The sequence below is a fragment of the Barbus barbus genome (genome assembly GCF_936440315.1).
Source record: "Barbus barbus genome assembly, chromosome: 36".
NCBI lineage: Eukaryota > Metazoa > Chordata > Actinopteri > Cypriniformes > Cyprinidae > Barbus > Barbus barbus.
In genome coordinates this window covers 4,333,232-4,354,200 of record NC_136714.1, presented here as the reverse complement: position 1 = coordinate 4,354,200, position 20,969 = coordinate 4,333,232, and the positions used below count along the sequence as shown (strand labels likewise).

At 37.7% G+C, this 20,969-nt stretch overlaps 1 protein-coding gene across 2 annotated transcripts; it reads left to right on the top strand.

Moving 5' to 3' along the window:
• The first annotated feature begins 1,611 nt into the window (after positions 1-1,611).
• Positions 1,612-20,950, top strand: LOC306856132 (transcription elongation regulator 1-like). 2 transcript variants are annotated; one of them, XM_079395163.1, is made up of 20 exons: positions 1,612-1,700; positions 5,887-6,088; positions 6,163-6,306; positions 7,443-7,716; positions 7,865-8,116; positions 10,260-10,460; positions 10,592-10,695; positions 10,817-10,905; positions 11,001-11,161; positions 11,261-11,336; positions 12,416-12,551; positions 13,422-13,511; positions 13,588-13,706; positions 13,804-13,954; positions 14,067-14,249; positions 14,358-14,540; positions 14,618-14,797; positions 19,897-19,980; positions 20,059-20,159; positions 20,319-20,950. In XM_079395163.1, exons 1-20 carry the CDS (start codon positions 1,654-1,656, stop codon positions 20,518-20,520), a joined length of 2,979 nt encoding a protein of 992 aa, XP_079251289.1. In that variant the 5' UTR covers positions 1,612-1,653; the 3' UTR covers positions 20,521-20,950. The 2 variants fall into 2 exon arrangements, with proteins under 2 accessions (XP_079251289.1, XP_079251290.1); XM_079395164.1 differs by having other exon boundaries at positions 14,085-14,249; positions 20,319-20,947.
• The last annotated feature ends 19 nt before the right edge of the window (positions 20,951-20,969 follow it).

The window sequence follows — 20,969 nt, the reverse complement described above, 5'->3', positions numbered from 1 at the left end:
CGACCCAAATCTCCTCCCCCTTCATTCTGACATGGGCACAGAGACCCAACCCTTACCCAGAGCACCTAACATCAGCGAGAGGGCAGAACAGTCTAAATTCTCCAGGTTCTGCTACTTATTTATATAGCTTATGCCTTGAATATTTGAGATTAATCACAGTCGACCATATTTGTGACCAAATTACTTCTCATGCTAAAAACATCACAATGCTTTTGTCAGCCAACATTACCCAGGCCATGGAGATGCAACAAGGTTTGATCAACACAGATCCATGTCCTCTCTGTATGTTCTCTGCAGACCTCCACAAGACTGGCCAGCAGTTCTGCCCAGCAGAGTAAGCTCTGAAAACCTCTTCCTACTATTGCATTGGGTTTGCAATGTGAATAGAGATACACATAGTACAAAAGATTTGTAATGCCGCACTTTTCATAGGCTGAAAACAAAATTCTCTTTTTCTCCCATAGATCCATTCCATGTTCAAGCTCTTCCAGCCATCTCATTGACTTCATGAGCCACTATGAAGATCTGAGGCATGAGGTGCCTGTCCTGAATTGTGAATATTGCCTCCATGATGACAGTTAGATGGACAATCTTTAGTTCTGGCTTCCTGTTTGCTCCTTAGACAGGGCTGTACTAGAGCGTGTTTATATCTTACCAATCAATTTTTCAGTTCTTATAACAACCACAATAGTTTTTGAGGTTGTATTACAAAATAAAATGTTTCAAATGTCCTGCCTTAAAGAGTGTCTGCATGTTCATAAACTACTTAAACAGATTCAGGATCTGTTATGAAACAAATCAGGCTGAATTCCAGTTGGAGGCATGTTGGCAGCCAGGGTTCCCATTTATCTTTTACCGTCATGTCATTAATGAATAAAATTTTATTTTTTATTTTTGTTATTTCAGAAAAAAAGCATAATTCATATTGATTTTGGACTTGTTAGGGCTGTATTAATCCTTCATCACATTGCAACTTTTAATATTATAATATTAACATGTACATTATACAAATATTTATTGGTAGCTGTGAAGAACTATTATGATAAGCAAAATAAACATAAGCCTTTTTTACATTTATTGTGTACAAATTATTTAAAATGGTAAAAATGCAACCAGCTCTTGCATTATTTCCTCCATGGCCAACAATTTTGAACCTAATGAGGTTTAATATGAAGTTAATTTATTTATTTATTTACCAAGGAGACAGTGAGTAACCAGTGCTTGAGATGAAATGACAGATGTGTGTGGAGAAAACTAAAAAAGCAAGTTAGTACTACTACTTTTGAGCAATATTTGTATTTGTGTGTTGTTTCCAGTCAAACTGAAATATTTAATTGTGTGCATTTATTATCATGATAACCTACATAAAATCCCTCATACAAGTTTATTAAAATGTGATTTACATCACAGAACGTTATCATATTGTCTGCGATCATTGCTGGACATTGTTTAGCAGAACAATAAAGTGTAAAAAAAGTACAATATGTCACATGATAAATTGAGTGATTATTAATGAGTATAATGATTTAAATAGCATGACTTTTTGATAAAAAAACAAAAACATTTTAATGATTAGTAAATCCGTTCAATGACGTGTGAGGAAGTGCTTCACAAACCGGAAGTTCAGCTGCAGAGTGTTTAGTTTCTGGAGCGATGGCGGAGAACATAGAAGGAGAGAGTGCTGGACTCGGGGAGAACAGGTCAGATAACGCTAAAAGGACTCAGTATGACAGCGCTAGTGTGTGCTAGTCTTTATCTGAGCTCTATATGAGCCTGTGTTATAGTGTGAGTGGTGGAAGAGTCCTCTGGCGCAGTTTAGCGCAGTTAGCATGTATGCTAGCTTCGGAACCGTTCACTCTCTGTTTATTTTTCTGCTTCACGCGTGACATGTGAAGCAAATTTATACGCTTAACAATAGCTTATTAATCAATAAAATGTTAATATTAATATTATATATATGTTAGCTGTGCCTGGGGTTGCTTGCTGTCTTAAGCAAACCAGCTCGTTTACGACGATTCATCTTTTTATGGATGTTTTTATGTTTATTGTGTATTTTTGTTTAGCCTGCGTTTGAAGCTGTTTAAATAAGCACTGAAAATAAAAAGAAAGCTGTCGAGATTTTGCTGGTCGTATCGCTGCAAAAAAGTAATACTGGGATGTCTAATATAGGTTTAAAGTTAAGCAATTGTTGAATACGTGTGAACTAAGCATGCGTTGGTTTTTGTTTGAAATTAAATATACGAGAATTGTTTAATCAAACGCAGAAATCGAATTACAATTTAATTTTTTACTAATGGACGCGTTCAATATAAGTTCCTGCCACGTTTACTTAGGACATAACAAACTGGTTAAACTATGCAAAAGCTATATTTTGACAGCTTTTATAATTATTACAATTAATAATATATCAGGTAGCAATAAATATTTGTATAATGTACATTTTAATATTATAATACTAAAAGTCACAATGTGATGATGGATTACTACAGCCCTAACAAAATCAATATGAATTATGCTTTTTTCTGAAATAACTGGCTAAAAGGAAGTGAATTCTGTACGTGTGCGAATAAAATCCACAGCTTTAAATTGAATTGAGCTTTGATGTCTGGTATTAGTTCAAATTAAAATGTACTTTTGTATGATCTTAACTCTAAATATCGTCCTAATTTTGTTTAGCTGTTTATGAAACTCTGCATGTCACGTGATGTCCTGCTGTGACGTCATTGTTCGGAGACTATAAAAGGATCAAAGCTGATATATGATAAACTTGATCTGACTGAGGCATCCTTTTGCTTATCAGTTATGACTGTACTCAGTGTTTGTGAGCTTCATATAGTGATAGCAAAATGCTGGTATACTTTGAATCATCTTCAGGTGAGGACTACATTCAACAAAGACACCTCGGCTGGTCATTGCTTGTAAGCAATTTGCACCCACTTGTGCACGAATGAGTGTTGCATGAATTATTCGGACCCATTTGTTCTCTGCAAGCTCTGAATTTTTTGGAGCTCATGGACAAACGACCAATGCATGTCAGTTGGAATGATCAGATATCGTTTACGATCCTAGGTAGGCTCGTCGACATTCCTGATTTATGTGAAGTACACAAAAACAACAGCTACGGCTCAGATGACCCAAGGAGAGCATCTCTCACGCACCGAGGTCATTGATTGCAAGTAATTTGCTGCCCCGTGTGAGCGAACGAGAGTTGCTGGAAGTATTTATCCCATTCGGCCCTATCTCCTCTGTGCATGTGTGCAGAAATTAATTAATAGGGTCTCTTGCGGATACGGTTTTGTTATCTTTAAACATTGACGTGATGCAGAAAGTGCTTTAGAGGCCCTGAATTTTTCAAAGCTCTTTAGCAAAACGGTGTGCATCTCATGGGTCCAAGACGCGACCATTGAGCCCCTATTGAGCAGCAGCCCTCAATAAAATTGGGATATTACAGAAGTAAGCCGTCCTGTCAAGCAATCACTGGGAAGAAAGCTTGTAAATACTGTGAAAAATGCATTAATAGGAGTTTTGAGGCACCCAGAAGCCTGGATTGGCATTGGTCTTTTGGCCACAGTATGGGCGATGGAGAAAAAAATAATTCCCATTCAGTCTACAGCCTTGCTGATGATGTACAAGACTCTGTCCCAAACCTAAACACAGTGCAAAAAAAAAAAAGCCATAGACAAAATGGCAAGAAAATATTTTCAGTCACACCCCCACCTACCCACGGTGCTAACAAAGGCCTAGAAAACAAGCAGTATCGACGGCAGCAATGGCCTACAGTCCTGTGCCTCCCTTGATATCCAAAAAGATTAATAAAAAAAAGTCATATAATAGTGCAAAATCTCTTTTTGTGTGCAACTTCATTCTGTGCATTAATTTGAATGTAGCCTAGATCTGATGTTGTCTGCCATGTCATTATGAAAATTAATAATGCTGAGAAAAACCAAAATCAATCACTGCTCTTTGATATTATTGCTTGTAATGTGTTTCTTTCACAAGGTCCTTAAAGTGGTTTGAATTCAAGGTCTGGAATTACTGAAAAGTTCTTAAAAGTGCTTAACTTGAAGGTGTGTGTGTGTGTGTGTGTGTGTGTGTGGTCTGCACACATGAGAAGCAATTATGTGCTTTGGAAAAGGTATTACAAATATGTAATGATTTTGTACCACATGAAATGCAACCAGTGTCTAAAATACAAAAAAACCGGAAATTTAAAGGAACCTTTCACCTCATAATTTCTAAAAAGTAGATAATACTGAATTATTATCAGTAGAATTATATCAGTAGCTATAATTTCAAGAGGTAGGTTTTATCTCTTCATTTTACATTGTTCTATTTACAGTCTATACGGATGAAGATGTGGGATGAAAGGAAATAAATAACGTGGAAAAGAAAAGGAAATTTAAGAAAATATGTTTTGAAATGTGCCTATGGAAGGGATAAAATGGGCTTTAGTCCTGGATTTTCAAGAATTGGTGTCTGTATTAAGTGTATGGTGGCTGTTTTTTTAATATTAATAACTATTTATATGCTGATACCACGACTGAGGTGCCCTTGAGCAAGGCACCGAACCCCCAATTGCTCCCCGGGCGCTGCAGCATGGCTGCCCACTGCTCCGGGTGTGTGTTCACGGTGTGTGTGTGTGTGTGTGTGTGTGTGCATTTGTTCACTACTCACTGCTGTGTGTGTGCACTTGGATGGGTTAAACGCAGAGCACCAATTTCGAGTATGGGTCACCATACTTGACAATACGTCACGACTTTACGACTTTACGATATGTTTTGAATCTATATTTAGTTATTGACTTCATGTAATTGTTTTCATTTATTAATAGCTTGTACGTTTATCATTTTAAAAAGTACTTTTAAAAATAGTAACATACTTTCTGTAAAATAAGTTGCATGTGAGTTAGAGCTGCACGATTAATAATTAAAAGATTGCGATGCGATCCCATTTTGAAATGACAACAATTCGCCGTGTCTATTAAATCATACCCATCATTCAAATCTGCGTTCGCGCTGCCTGACACAGAGAGCAGACGTGTACAATGTTTGGGTAAGAAACAGCTTTGAAAACAGTCTTTTCAACTACACCGTATTATTTCTGTCTTACAGTCGTTTATATTATCATTAGAAATACTGGAATGAACGTTTATAGGCTAGTTCAGATATCAACATTGATGTCCATGGTAGCGATCAAAATAGAGCAGACCCCCTTTTGAAAGTAACTGGCTCTTCAAATAATGTTGTCGATTGCATTGTCAAGTGACAGTTAAAAAAATTATTTGTCATTGTTGAATCATTCAAGAGATTTGTGAAGTATTTGAATATAAAAAATTGGTGTATTACATTTATTTAAATACATACAGCGGCATGCAAAAGTTTTGGAACCCCTTTTTCATATTTGAACCCTTTCCAGCAGTGACTGTATGATTTTGAGATCCATCTTTTCACACTGAGGGACTCGAACACAACTATTTAAAAAAGTTGTTAATAGTTCTTTCAAGATATTTATTCAAAAACACAGACTCGTCCAGTAATGAAGCAAGTGAAGTCTTTCTTTATGAGGGAGTCATTGGATCATTCATTCAAACTGATTTAAAAAAGTTACGTTTTGTTTCGTTGTCTATTCAGAATAGTGACTTATTTATTTTTAAAGCAAGCACATCCCATTCTATATTTTACATGAGAAATTCATTAAATACATAATAAATTACCATGCCAGGCCCATTAGCATCTGACACATTTTCTGTGTTTCTTCTGTGTTATCACATAAACCGAATCGTTTGCATGTCTTCACCAGTTTTGTCATTTAGCTTTTAGTGTACAGTGAAGTTGAGGTTTTGCATATCAAGAATATTGGTAGTTACTGATTTGTTTTTTCCTGCAGGATGGTGTTACAGCAGGCTTTACATTTTCGTAGCCCTGCTCCACCACCTACCACAGTGTTAAGAGGACCTCCTCCATTACTACGACCCCCACCTCCGCACTTCAGCATGATGAGAGGACCTCCACCACCCTCTAGACCTCCTTTTGGTAGACCACCATTTGACACCAATATGCCCCCACCTATTGGACCCCCACACCTGCAGGTAGGTGCTGCACCAAATCTATAAGAGACTGATCGAATGTTTAAATATCAAAAATCCTGTTGTGTTTTTCTCAGAGGCCACCGTTCATGCCTCCACCAATGGGTAACATGCCTCCTTCTCCTGGTATGATATTTCCACCTGGAATGCCTCCATCGCCAGGAATTTCGGGCTTGACTAGTGATGAAATCTGGGTAGAGAACACCACACCAGAAGGAAAGGTAGCAAACTGTTTTTTTAAAGTAAAATAAATGTAACTGAATAATAGAGTTGTACACTTAATAGTTAAAACATTGCAATCTTGTTTTAAATACCCACTCAATCTAATTTCTAAATGACAGCAATCTCTTAAACCTTCGTCAAGTATTTGCATTTGTGCTTTCGCTGACTCAGAGCAGTTGTCATGAATGGATATGAACAGCTTCACAAACTCTCGTTACAGTATTGTTATTTCTGCGTTAAAAAAAACATTAAGATGATCACAGATGTTCTGGTATAAAAGTTTATACTTCAGTTATTGATAGAGCGAGTCACCTTTTAAAAGTAACTTCAGCTTCAGATAAAGATTGCTTCGTAGTTATTGTGCCAGTAGGTGGCGACAAGTACTTTTAAAAATTCTATGTCATTCAATAATTCTTTAAAGAGATTTGTTTAAAAACACTGATTCATCTCATAATGAAACAAGTGAAGTCCTCATGATATAGTCTCATGATATAGTTTTTTTTAAATTAATTAATTTAAAATTAATTTATTTTTTAAAGAAATAGACTGTAGCAGTTAACATTTTGTCACAACCTCTATTAAATTTTTTTTAGTTGTCTCTTCAGAATTGTAGGATAATTGTGATCTCTATTTTAAACAATTGTGCCACTAAATAATAACCATTTGAATTACAGTAAGTATTAAATTGTAAAATTATCACAGATGTACACATAGCAACATGCCATTTGAGGCCTTCTTTGGGCATCATATCCCCTAAGGTCTATTTTTATATTTTCGTTTCAAAATAAAAAAAAATTTCTCCACAAATCTAAAAACATTAAGTTCCATTCAGTTATTACCAGTGTGTGACAAATGCGCTATACGAATAAACTTGGGCTCACCTACCTCTCTTCAGCATGAATCCAAATTCAGGTGCTTTATGTATGTTTTGCATGCTTGATTTTCATGACATTTAAGCCACAGCATGATTCAGATGATAAAACACAAGACTTATATTCTTCATGGTATTTTTACCACTTTTTATAGCACTTCCTAGTTGATCTGGATAGTGGTTGGACAACTAGTCAAACGTCCTGACAGAATCCTAGCATTAGCATACTTAGACTTTTAAAACCTTCCTACCACATTCTTCCAGGTATATTACTACAACGCCCGGACACGCGAGTCGGCCTGGACCAAACCAGAGGGAGTGAAGATCATCCAGCAGTCAGAGCTCAATCCTCTAATGGTAGCTCAGTCCGGAGGAGCTGCTGCGGCTCCTAACAGCGCTGCCTCCACTGTAGCTAGCAGTGCTACCACGGTTGTGCCCGAGCCTGTCTCCACTCAGAGCCTGTCCCCCACCCACACCCTCAGCACCAGTCCTGACCCCAGCACCAGTCCAGCCCCTGCTGCCTCCCAACCCTCCACCAGTGAGTATTACACACAGAAAATTAATTATGGGTCATATAGTGGCCTATAAAATTGAGTACTCATGGCCAATATGATAAATCAGTGTTTTGTCTTGATATTATCTTTAATCACACATTCATTCTTCCCTTTGCTATATTCTTCTTGTAGCTTCGGTTGTTTCTGAGATGCCTCCAGTGGCTTCTACACCTCCCACTAGTGTAGGTGTGACCCCTGTTGCTGTGGTCAGTGTTCCCACAGTAACCGCTACAGTCACTACAGTACAGACAATGCCGCTGTTGCCTCAAAGTCTCCCTCCTGGCCTGCCCATGGCCCAGCCGGCCGCTGCAATCCCAGCATTCCCCCCGTTCATGGTACCTCCATTCAGAGTGCCCCTACCTGGCATGCACATCCCACTGCCTGGTACGTAGAAAGAAATTTAATTCTAAAAGTAAGTTGAGTTGCCTAGTTAGTTTAGCTAAACAGACCAGCAAATGTAAAGGGTCCAGTATGTCCTCCGTTGAATGTGTACTTGAATAACTGTCAGTAGATGGCACTCTCTTCTTACAAAGTAGCGTGAACAAGGTGCATAGACTTACACTTAGTATTGCAGGCTAAAAATATAAGGACATTTTAAAATTTTGATTTCTAAGCACGGAAATGTCATCAATATTAATAATCTTAAATCAAAAAAATGTTATAGTTTCTATAGCTTTATAATAAGTAGCCATATATATATATATATATATATATATATATATATATATATATATATATATATATATATATATATATATATATACACAAACCCGATTCCGAAAAAGTTGGGGCACTGTACAAATTGTGAATAAAAACAGAATGCAATGATGTGGAAGTTTCAAATTTCAATATTTTATTCAGAATACAACATACATGACATATCAAATGTTTAAACTGAGAAAATGTATAATTTTAAGGGAAAAATAAGTTTATTTTAAATTTCATGGCATCAACACATCTCAAAAAAGTCTGCAAACGTCTGGGGACTGAGGAGACAAGTTGCTCAAGGAATAGGAATGTTGTCCCATTCTTGTCTAATACAGGCTTCTAGTTGCTCAACTGTCTTAGGTCTTCTTTGTCGGATCTTCCTCTTTATGATGCGCCAAATGTTTTCTATGGGTGAAAGATCTGGACTGCAGGCTGGCCATTTCAGTACCCGGATCCTCCTTCTACGCAGCCATGATGTTGTAATTGATGCAGTATGTGGTCTGGCATTGTCATGTTGGAAAATGCAAGGTCTTCCCTGAAAGAGACAACGTCTGGATGGGAGCATATGTTGATCTAGAACTTGGATATATCTTTCAGCATTGATGGTGCCTTTCCAGATGTGTAAGCTGCCCATGCCACACGCACTCATGCAACCCCATACCATCAGAGATGCAGGCTTCTGAACTGAGCGCTGATAACAACTTGGGTTGTCCTTGTCCTCTTTAGTCTGGATGACATAGGATTTTCCAAAAAGAACTTCAAATTTTGATTCGTCTGACCACAGAACAGTTTTCCACTTTGCCACAGTCCATTTTAAATAAGCCTTGGCCCAGAGAAAACGCCTGCACTTCTGGATCATGTTTAGATATGGCTTATTTTTTGACCTATACAGTTTTAGCCGGCAACAGCGAATGGCACGGTGGATTGTGTTCACCGACAATGTTTTCTGGAAGTATTCCTGAGCCCATGTTGTGATTTCCATTACAGTAGCATTCCTGTATGTGATGCAGTGCCGTCTAAGGGCCCGAAGATCACGGGCATCCAGTATGGTTTTCCGGCCTTGACCCTTACGCACAGAGATTGTTCCAGATTCTCTGAATCTTTGGATGATATTATGCACTGTAGATGATGATAACATCAAACTCTTTGCAATTTTTCTCTGAGAAACTCCTTTCTGATATTGCTCCACTATTTTTCGCCGCAGCATTGGGGGAATTGGTGATCCTCTTGCCATCTTGACTTCTGAGAGACACTGCCACTCTGAGAGGCTCTTTTTATACCCAATCATGTTGCCAATTGACCTAATAAGTTGCAAATTGGTCCCCCAGCTGTTCCTTATATGTACATTTAACTTTTCCGGCCTCTTATTGCTACCTGTCCCAACTTTTTTGGAATGTGTAGCTCTCATGAAATCCAAAATGAGCCAATATTTGGCATGACATTTCAAAATGTTTCACTTTCAACGTTTGATATGTTATCTATATTCTATTGTGAATAAAATATAAGTTTATGAGATTTGTAAATTATTGCATTCCTTTTTTATTCGTAATTTGTACAGTGTCCCAACTTTTTTGGAATCGGGTTTGTGTGTGTATATATATATATATATATATATATATATATATATATATATATATATATATATATATATATATGTGTGTGTGTGTATATATATATATATATATGTATGTGTGTGTGTATATATATATATATATATGTATGTATGTGTGTGTGTGTGTGTTTTGTTTGTGTGTGTGTGTAACACAATTTATAATTATTTTACTTTTGATTTATTGCGGAATGCAATTTATTTTTAAAGGTGTGCTGCAAGGGATGGCCCCTCCTCTTGTACCCATGATGCATCCCCAGCTAGCTATCTCTGCAGCTCCTGCATCTTTTACGGGGGCTCTTACACTTCCAGAATGGTCTGAGTACAAAACAGCTGATGGGAAGATGTATTATTATAACAATCGCACTCTGGAGTCCACCTGGGAAAAACCTGCTGAGCTAAGAGAGAGAGGTAAGCGTGGCTTGAAGCCTCAGGTCTGTTGTTGTTGTTGTTAACTGCACTGATCATTAACATTGAACATAAACCCGACATGTTGAACTGCCTATGTTATATTCAGAACCGTATTTTATTTTTCTGAGCAGATAAGGACAGTGACAAGGTTAAAGATGGCCATAACAATGATGATTCAGTTTTAAAGCATATAGACATGAATGCCAAAGCTGACAGCTTTGGTGGTTCTAAAGAGGTAAGTGTAAAGTTTGCTGGTCATTTAGATTTGTTTAAAGCAAACTTTGAGAATTAAAAAAATAATAATTAAATAAAATAATTAAAAAAATAATAATATTGATAATGTTTTGATGTTGTAGTTGCCCAGGGAAGAAGACATGACAGAGGAGGAAAAAGCAGCTCAGAAGGCAAAACCTGTAGCCACAAACCCAATTCCTGGTACTCCCTGGTGAGCTTTTCTCCTTCTCTGTTGCTTTAGTGTTTAAAGTCTGCAAGTTTGTTCAAAAGGTTTCATAAAAAAATTGTACACACTCACGTTTTTAGGTGTGTAGTCTGGACTGGAGATGACCGTGTGTTTTACTACAACCCCACCACACGACTGTCCATGTGGGACAGACCTGAGGAGCTGGTGGGGCGTGCTTATGTGGACAAATATATTCAAGAACCCCACCACAAAAGGGGGCTAGATGACAACAAGAAAATAGGTGAAACCCTCTGTGACTGTTTTAGATATCTTGTGAACTAAGATTCTTTGTTGAGAGTAACATAGCAAAACGAACACACACCTTTATTGCTCATTGCAGGTTTCAACAAAGAGGAGATTGACACAACCATAGAGGACACACTGGACGATGAGCCTTCTAAGGCTAAGAAGAGGAAGTAAGTACCAACAGCCTTCAGCAGGAACGAGAAGGGGCTGAACACTCACCCCTGCAGAACACCTAGCTTTTGTATTATAACAAAAGAAAATAGAAGCGACATGAAATTTTAATTTCTTGTCATATGAAGACAAAAGGAAATGGGGGTGTTTCCGTTCAAGCCCTGAGCTAATACATGTTGATTGGACCATTTTATGTCACAATTAAAGAAATCTTCGGCGGCATTTTCTTTTTCTTTTTTTTTTTGCACCCAATGCTGACTTGTCTTAGCTGTGGTAATGTTTAGTTTGGGTCTGTGAAAAGTGGTGACTCCATAACGTTTACCAAATCAAATCAGTCACTGTTTCCCATCAGTGCCCTTCACGCCTGCCTCCCCCTGACCCCAAACAGTGGTCCTGTTGCACTGGGGACTATTTTTCAGGGAACGCTTCTAAGCTCTGGCGATGCCAACGTTGGCCTCCAAGGTAACCACCTTGTTTGACCTCTGTTTAGCCTCCATTAGGCAAACCCCAGTGAACCAATCAAAACTTCAGCCCTTCAGTGATGTGTATTGATGTAATTGATGGAATTTATTTTCAAAAAACTGAAAGCAAAATTACGAATATATTATATATTTGACATCTTTTCTAACTTGCAAATTTCAGAATAACCCGTTGATGCGCAGATTTCAAGGATAATAGACACTTCCTAAAATTCAATACAATTGAAATACAATGTTGACGCATTCTATAAATGAAATATGATTTAATTACTATATGCTGTTAGTTATTCAATTTGACAACCACATTTTTTATTGTTTTGAGCAGTTTCTAGAATTAGGCCTATATTTTTTTAATGCATTATGTTAACTACAAAATATTATATGAAATTTAAATATCTCAATCATTTGATAGTTGTAGTAAATAGATTTCTGTTCGATAGAGACGTCAATTCTCTCAACAATATAAGGGGGAAATCTTCCATTTTCAGAGATCCTCTCTAAAAAAAATTATTATTTTTTTTTTTTAAAGCGTAGAAGCCAAAAAAAAAAGTGTTATAAAATTAAATTCTTCCTTGCACTCGTCCTCTTCTCCCTGACAGGAAGGACGATATGAAGGAGGCTGACGCAGAGAAAGACGCGGCTGTGGAGGCCGAGCTGAAGGCTGCTCGCGATCGGGCCCTGGTGCCCCTGGAGGCCCGCATGAACCAGTTCAGGGACATGCTGCTGGAGAGAGGGGTAAAACACTTCAATCCAACGCAATACTCTAACCAGCACTGTAATGTTAGACTCATAAATCTGAATGGAAGCCCACCAAGGTACAATCTTTAGTTCATTCTTGTTATTATCATTCTTTAATATTATGTAATATAGATTCTTAAATTTCTCTCTACTCTGTCACTCCATTTATTTACCTGTCCTTTCTGAACATCTTTCTGAGTGAGATCGTGTTTGATGATTTGTGCTTGACTATAGGGATGGGCGGTATGATCAATCTTATATCAGTGTTTATATCGTGGTAATTGTGTACATCACTAGAATTAATTAGAATGCACCAGTTGATTGAGTCTGTGATGTGAAATCAAAATATATGAAAGAAGCACAGAATTGCCCTTAAGAGAATAACAATTATAAATAATGTCAACAAGAAGTCATACCGCCCAGTCCTACTTGACAGTAGTGTTGGTGCCCTTACTTGTCACTGTTCATACTAGAATGTCTATCTGCTCCTAAATTGTTGCATGAAATGACAAATAACTACTATTTACCACAGAAGAATGTACTATTGCATTGTATAATGGTCAAGTATGTTGTATTGCTTGATTTAATTTAATCACATAAATATATATGTGGAAGCTAAACATATTTTTTAATGTCCATGTCTATCAGTATTTTGCAGTAGTAGTAATTGTAGGTGTTGACTGAAAGATTTCAGTTGTTTATCATTGTAATTTTATACGGTTTTAAAGGAATGTTGTGGGTTTAATACAAGTTAAGCGCTTTAAGTCACTCCCATATGATGTTTGTTAATTAATTAACTTGAAGTGTTGTTTTACCGTTTTTCTGGTATATTGGCAAGCCATCTTTTTGTCCACTTCATACCTGCAGGTTTCTGCTTTTTCCACTTGGGACAAAGAGCTGCACAAGATTGTGTTTGACCCTCGATATTTGCTGCTCAACCCTAAAGAGAGGAAACAGGTAAGAGGAGCGCTCTGCGTTGAGTGGTTTGCTGAAGTGGGCAGCTTTTTGATTTTAATCTCCATTCACGGTGCAGGTGTTCGATCAGTACGTGAAGACTCGTGCTGAAGAGGAGAGGAAGGAGAAAAAGAACAAACTCATGCAGGCTAAAGATGACTTCAGGAAGATGATGGAAGATGCCAAACTTCACAATAGGTGTGTTGTTCAGTTAGGCCTTCTTTACGTTACATACAGGTATTGTGTGGCCTCCTGAAATCTTGCCACTTATGCCAATTTTCGTTTCACGTATTAGAACCACGTTCAGTGAGTTTGCAGCAAAACACTCTAAAGATCCTCGCTTCAAGGCCATTGAGAAGATGAAGGACAGAGAGGCCATGTTCACCGAGTTCATGACAGCCTGGAGAAAGAAGGACAAGGAAGACTCCAAAAACAAAGTAGAAAAGGTCTGTCACCGGCTTCCAGCAACCATCCTGAAATGTCCGAATTGATGGGATGTTGATAGAATTAAGGTTGAATTTGACCATGTTCTGGCAAACCCTGACAAATGAAGTCTAGTTGTGTTTCTGGCTGCAGGTGAAGCAGGACTTCTTCGATTTACTGTCAGACCACCATGTGGACGTCTCTCAGCGCTGGAGCAAAGTGAAGGACAAGCTGGAGACGGACCAGCGTTACAAAGCCGTGGAGAGCTCCGCTGCTAGAGAAGAACTGTACAAACAGTATGTGGAGAAGCAGGCGAAGGTTAGAACCGTGTCCCTGGTCTTATTGATTCATCAGAATGAAACACCATGAAGACTTGGACTGAGACTAGAAAAGCGTATTGAATATAAGTGTCTTTGTGTTGTGTAGAACGTGGACGCAGAGAAGGAGAAAGAGCTGGAACGGCAGGCTCGTATCGAGGCCAGTCTGAGGGAGCGAGAGCGGGAGGTGCAGAGAGCTCGATCTGAACAAACCAAAGAGATTGACAGAGAGAGAGAGCAGCATAAACGAGAAGAAGCTGTCCAGCACTTTAAAGCACTCATGTCAGATATGGTCAGTGACAACTGGTGTATTTGTCATTGTATTTGATTTCGTATTTCGTATCATATTATTTTGTTTTTTACATATAGGTTAGGTCAACGGATGCTTCCTGGTCAGAAACGAGGCGCAATCTGCGTAAGGATCACCGGTGGGAGTCTTCTGCTCTGCTGGAGCGACATGAGAAGGAGAAGTTGTTTGAAGAACATGTGGAGGCTCTTACCAAGAGGAAGAAGGAACATTTCAGGCAGCTGTTGGATGAGACCTCCATGGTGAGACAGAGGTTCAAGATCACACAACAGCAACAAAAAATATAATAATCATTGTGATTTCTGTCGTTGTTGTTAAATTTTAGACTTGGTTTCTATATAAAGATAAAATAATAATAATACTAATGCTAAATGACAAAAGTAAAAAGTAAAGAGTGTAAAGACCATCGACTCTACCGTGCGACTCCAGGGACACCGGCAAGGGATAGTAGTATCGTTTTTTATAAAAAATTTTCATTTATATGTTTATTATTGAAATGTTGTTATATGCATGTGTCAATTTGATTTAATTTCTTTATTTTCTTAAATATGTGGGTAGATAGTATTTATAGAGTTGTAACTTTTTAGTTTTAGTTACTTTTTCTTATTTGTAAGTCGCTTTGGATAAAAGCGTCTGCTAAAAGACTAAATCATAATAATAATATATATATATATATATATATTATTATTTGGTCATTTAGCAGACACTTTTATCCAAAGCGACTTACAAATGAGGACAACAGAAGCAATCAATTGTAGTATTAAAACAACTAAAAACAGATCCAAAGCTAAAACTTTATAAATACTACCTTTACACATTTTAAAAAATAAAGAAATTTAATAAAAAATAAAAGCATACAACAAAATTTCAAAACTTAACATTTAAATGAAAAACAAAACATAAAGCTAAAGACAATTCAAAATATTAAAGAACAAAAGGTATGAGTATAATAATGATTCTAACATAACACTAAGCCAAACACCAAAAAACAACTATATATATATATATATATATATATATATATATATATATATATATATATATATATATATACAGGTCCTTTTCAAAAAATTAGCATATTGTGATAAAGTTCATTATTTTCTGTAATGTACTGATAAACATTAGACTTTCATATATTTTAGATTCATTACAACACAACTGAAGTAGTTCAAGCCTTTTATTGTTTTAATATTGATGATTTTGGCATACAGCTCATGAAAACCCAAAATTCCTATCTCAAAAAATTTGCATATTTCATCCGACCAATAAAAGAAAAGTGTTTTTAATACAAAAAAAGTCAACCTTCAAATAATTATGTTCAGTTATGCACTCAATACTTGGTTGGGAATCCTTTTGCAGAAATGACTGCTTCAATGCGGCGTGGCATGGAGGCAATCAGCCTGTGGCACTGCTGAGGTGTTATGGAGGCCCAGGATGCTTCGATAGCGGCCTTAAGCTCATCCAGAGTGTTGGGTCTTGCATCTCTCAACTTTCTCTTCACAATATCCCACAGATTCTCTATGGGGTTCAGGTCAGGAGAGTTGGCAGGCCAATTGAGCACAGTAATACCATGGTCAGTAAACCATTTACCAGTGGTTTTGGCACTGTGAGCAGGTGCCAGGTCGTGCTGAAAAATGAAATCTTCATCTCCATAAAGCTTTTCAGCAGATGGAAGCATGAAGTGCTCCAAAATCTCCTGATAGCTAGCTGTATTGACCCTGCCCTTGATAAAACACAGTGGACCAACACTAGCATCACTGACTGTGGGTACTTGACACTGGACTTCAGGCATTTTGGCATTTCCCTCTCCCCAGTCTTCCTCCAGACTCTGGCACCTTGATTTCCGAATGACATGCAAAATTTACTTTCATCCGAAAAAAGTACTTTGGACCACTGAGCAACAGTCCAGTGCTGCTTCTCTGTTCAAAAGTGGCTTGACCTGGGGAATGCGGCACCTGTAGCCCATTTCCTGCACACGCCTGTACACGGTGGCTCTGGATGTTTCTACTCCAGACTCAGTCCACTGCTTCCGCAGGTCTCCCAAGGTCTGGAATCGGTCCTTCTCCACAATCTTCCTCAGGGTCCGGTCACCTCTTCTTGTTGTTCTGCGTTTTCTGCCACACTTTTTCCTTCCCACAGACTTCCCACTGAGGTGCCTTGATACAGCACTCTGGGAACAGCCTATTCGTTCAGAAATTTCTTTCTGTGTCTTACCCTCTTGCTTGAGGGTGTCAATGATGGCCTTCTGGACAACGGTCAGGTCGGCAGTCTTACCCATGATTGCGGTTTTGAGTAATGAACCAGGCTGGGAGTTTTTAAAAGCCTCAGGAATCTTTTGCAGGTGTTTAGAGTTAATTAGTTGATTCAGATGATTAGGTTAATAGCTCGTTTAGAGAACCTTTTCATGATATGCTAATTTTTTGAGAGAGGAATTTTGGGTTTTCATGAGCTGCATGCCAAAATCATCAATATTAAAACAATAAAAGGCTTGAACTACTTCAGTTGTGTTGTAATGAATCTAAAATATATGAAAGTCTAATGTTTATCAGTACATTACAGAAAATAATGAACTTTATCACAATATGCTAATTTTTTGAAAAGGACCTGTATGTATATGTGTGTGTATATATATATATATATATATGTATGTATATGTATGTGTGTGTGTATGTATGTATGTACAACCACACACACATACATACAGTGCCCTCCAAAAGTATTGGAACAGTAAGGCCAATTCCTTTATTTTTGCTGTAGACTGTAAACCTTTGGGTTTGACATCAAAATATAAAATGAGATGAGAGATTAACATTTCAGCTTTTATTTACATGTATTTTCATCTGGATTTGATACACAACTTTTGTTTGAACCCACCTTTTGTTTGAACTCACCCATTTTTCATGTTACCAAAAGTATTGGAACATGTGACTGACAGGTGTGTTTTGTTGCCCTGGTGTGTCCTATTAACTGATTATTCAAACTGAATGCACTGAATGTCTGCGCTCAGTTTCAGATCCGTGCAGACTGCATTTATAGTTAGTTAGACGTGTAACCAACATGAAAACCAGAGAGGTGTCTATGGGTGAAAAACAAGCAATTGTGAAGCTGAGAGATGAAAAATCAATCAAACCATTGCACAAACACTGGCGATAGCAAGTACAACCATTTGGAATCTCCTGAGGAAGAAAGAAACCACTGGTGTACTAAGTAACACACCTCAAACGGGTAGATCAAGGAAAACATCTGCAGTTGATGACAGAAACATTGTGACAGCTGTAAAGAAATACCCTAAAACAACTGTTAGTGACATCAGCAACAACCTCCAGAGGCCAGGAGTGAAGGTATCACAATCTACTGTTCGCAGAAGACTTCATGAACTAAAGTACAGAGGCTACACCAGAAGATGCAAACCACTCATTAGCAAGAAGAATAGGAGACGAGCATCAAAAATACTGGGACAGGGTTTTATGGACTGATTTTATGGACCAAAGTGATGGAAAGGCTAAAGTTTGGAGAAAGAAAGAATCTGCTCATGATCCCAAACATACAAGCTCATCTGAAACACAGTGTACACAGGTGTACCTTATAGTACACATTACACAAGTAATGTAATGTCTTGGGCTTTCATCGCTTCTTCTGGGACAGGCTCATTAATCTTCAGTAATGATGTAACACATGATGGCAGCAGCAAAATTAACTCAGAAGTCTACAGAAATATTTTGTCTGACAATTTACAGAAAGATGCAACCAAACTGATTGGGAGATCCTTCATAATGTAGCAAGATAATGAGCCAAAGCATAGTGCCAAAACAACAAAGGAGTTCATCAGGGGCAAGAAGTGGAAGGTTTTAGACTGGCCAAGTCAATCTCCACACTTAAACCCTGTAGAGTGTGCATTTTACCTGCTAAAGAAGAGACTGAAGGGAGTAACCCCCCAAAACTGAAAGAGGCTGCGGTGAAAGCCTGGAAAAGCATCACAAAAGAAGAATGCCAAAGTTTGGTGATGTCAATGGGTCACAGCCTTGATGCAGTTATTGAAACCCAAATGTTTTCAGTCTACTGCAAAAATAAAGGAATTGGCCTCACTGTTCCAATACTTTGAGGGCACTGTATATACATACACATTTATAAATTATTTATATATTTTCATTTCCATTTAGTTTGTTGAAATAACTCAAATTAAATAAAACTAAAACTTAATAAAAGACCTATTCAGACATAATTTAACTAAAATTAAAATAAATTCAAATCAAACACACGTAAAAAAAACCACAACTTGCTTACACAGTAAATGGTTATAAAAACTGAAACAAGTAGTAGGAGAGAGGAGAAATCAAAAGTGATGCTCATATCCTTTGCCGGTGTCCCTGCCCGGTGGAGTCGCACGGTAGAGTCGATGGTCTTTACTAGGGCTGGGTATTGTGACCAATTCTTCGATTCTTATTTTTATGGATTCGATTTCGATTCGATGTCGATTAGCTATCAATATTTAATTTAAAATGTTAGTTTTGCAGACATGGGATCCATATTTTGATATAAATGCTGGTAACTGAAACTCTGCTACTTAAGTTTATTACTGAAATACACATCTACATTAATAATAGGGTGCACACAGTTGTTTTTTTTAGTGGAGCAATTCGAAAGATGGTGACACCTTCAGGACGAGAGGTGAATATTCATATCCTCTTACGTGAAGCGCGCGCATTAAGAATCGATTCGGGGATTTCCCGAATCGATATCGTTGCGTTAAACTGAAGATCGATTAAAATCGGAGAATCAATATTTTTTACCCAGCCCTAGTCTTTACACTCTTCGGTCATCACATGAGGAGGGCTTCGCACGACAACTGCCGCGGTAAACTAAGCTTTTTTTTTTTTTATACCCGTCTAACAAAATACTAATTGAATTTAGCTGGACACACTTTCCTTATTTTTCACAACAAATGCCAAGCAAGCGCAGACACTGACAAGATACGCGATGCAGAACGAGACCAAACACGATATCAGCATGTCTCCACACAGTAAAAAAAATAAATATATATATTATTGACAAGAATATTAGTATTAATTTGGTGAAAAGGTCTGTTAAATTACTTAGTAAGGTACATTAATTTACATTGTTCTGAAAACTTTCCAGTGAGACGGATGTTCAGTCAGATCTTTTCTTTAATAGATGGCTATCTGTACATAGAAAGCAAAAACAGGGATGAAGAGTTATTTTATATGGAGTTACTGGACTTTTGAGCTTGGATAAAGAACCAGTTGTAAAAAAAATAATAATTAAATTTAAATAAAGCTCAATAAAGAACTTTAATAAAGTTCACGCTGCTTTTTAATCATAGATCACCCTAACCACCACATGGAAGGAAGTGAAGAAGATCATCAAAGATGACCCACGCTGCATCAAGTTCTCCAGCAGTGATCGAGTGAGTTGAATTGTTTAGTTGACACATTGCCTTTTTTGCCAACATCAATGACTTCTTTCTTTCCCTCATCTCTTCTAGAAGAAACAACGTGAATTTGAGGATTACATAAAGGACAAATATATCACAGCCAAAGCTGACTTCAGAACTCTCCTGAAAGAAACCAAATTCATCACGTATAGGTGCGCACGTTTCTTTCATTTTCAAAAATTCTCATGTTTTGGTGAGCAAATTATGACTATATATAAAATGTAATTAGCCCTATTAGGAACATGAGTATCATCTAGGTTTTAACTTCTATTTGTTAAAGCTGTTGAACCCCTACCTCGTATTTTCTGTAGATCACGGAAGTTGATCCAGGAGTCAGACCAGCACTTAAATGATATTGAGAAAATTCTTCAAAATGATAAACGTTACCTGGTCCTAGACTGCGTCCCAGAAGAACGCCGCAAACTAATCATGTTCTACATTGAGGATCTGGACCGCCGGGGACCCCCACCTCCCCCAACTGCTTCAGAACCCAGCCGCCGCTCCACCAAGTGAAGCCTTAGTGGACCTTAGAGGACTGAGCATGAGCCAGCCCTGCACTCATCATAGCACAGTTACAGACATGTATTTTTGAAACGTCAAGTGTTATCTACTCAAACTGTGCAAGATGGTGCCCTGTATGTATGCCCACTAGTCGTAGGCTAGCACAAGGCAAACTGTTAATGTCAATCTATGAACTTCATTCGTCAGGCAGGGAATGCGTTTGTACTTGTTACTTCCACTTGGTACTACAGCCTCTTGTGAGAGTCTTGTGGAATATCAATTGTAGCAGGCTGTTAATACAACAGGCCAATGCAGACAGTGTGAGAAATGAGTTGTGTACCTTGCAGAATGGGTCTTAAAGTGGTTTGATTTGGACTTGTTGCTATATTTCTGTATGTGTTGACTGGAAATAAATGCAACCTTTTTGTTTTGTTTTTTAAGCAATTGTGTTGTGATCTTGT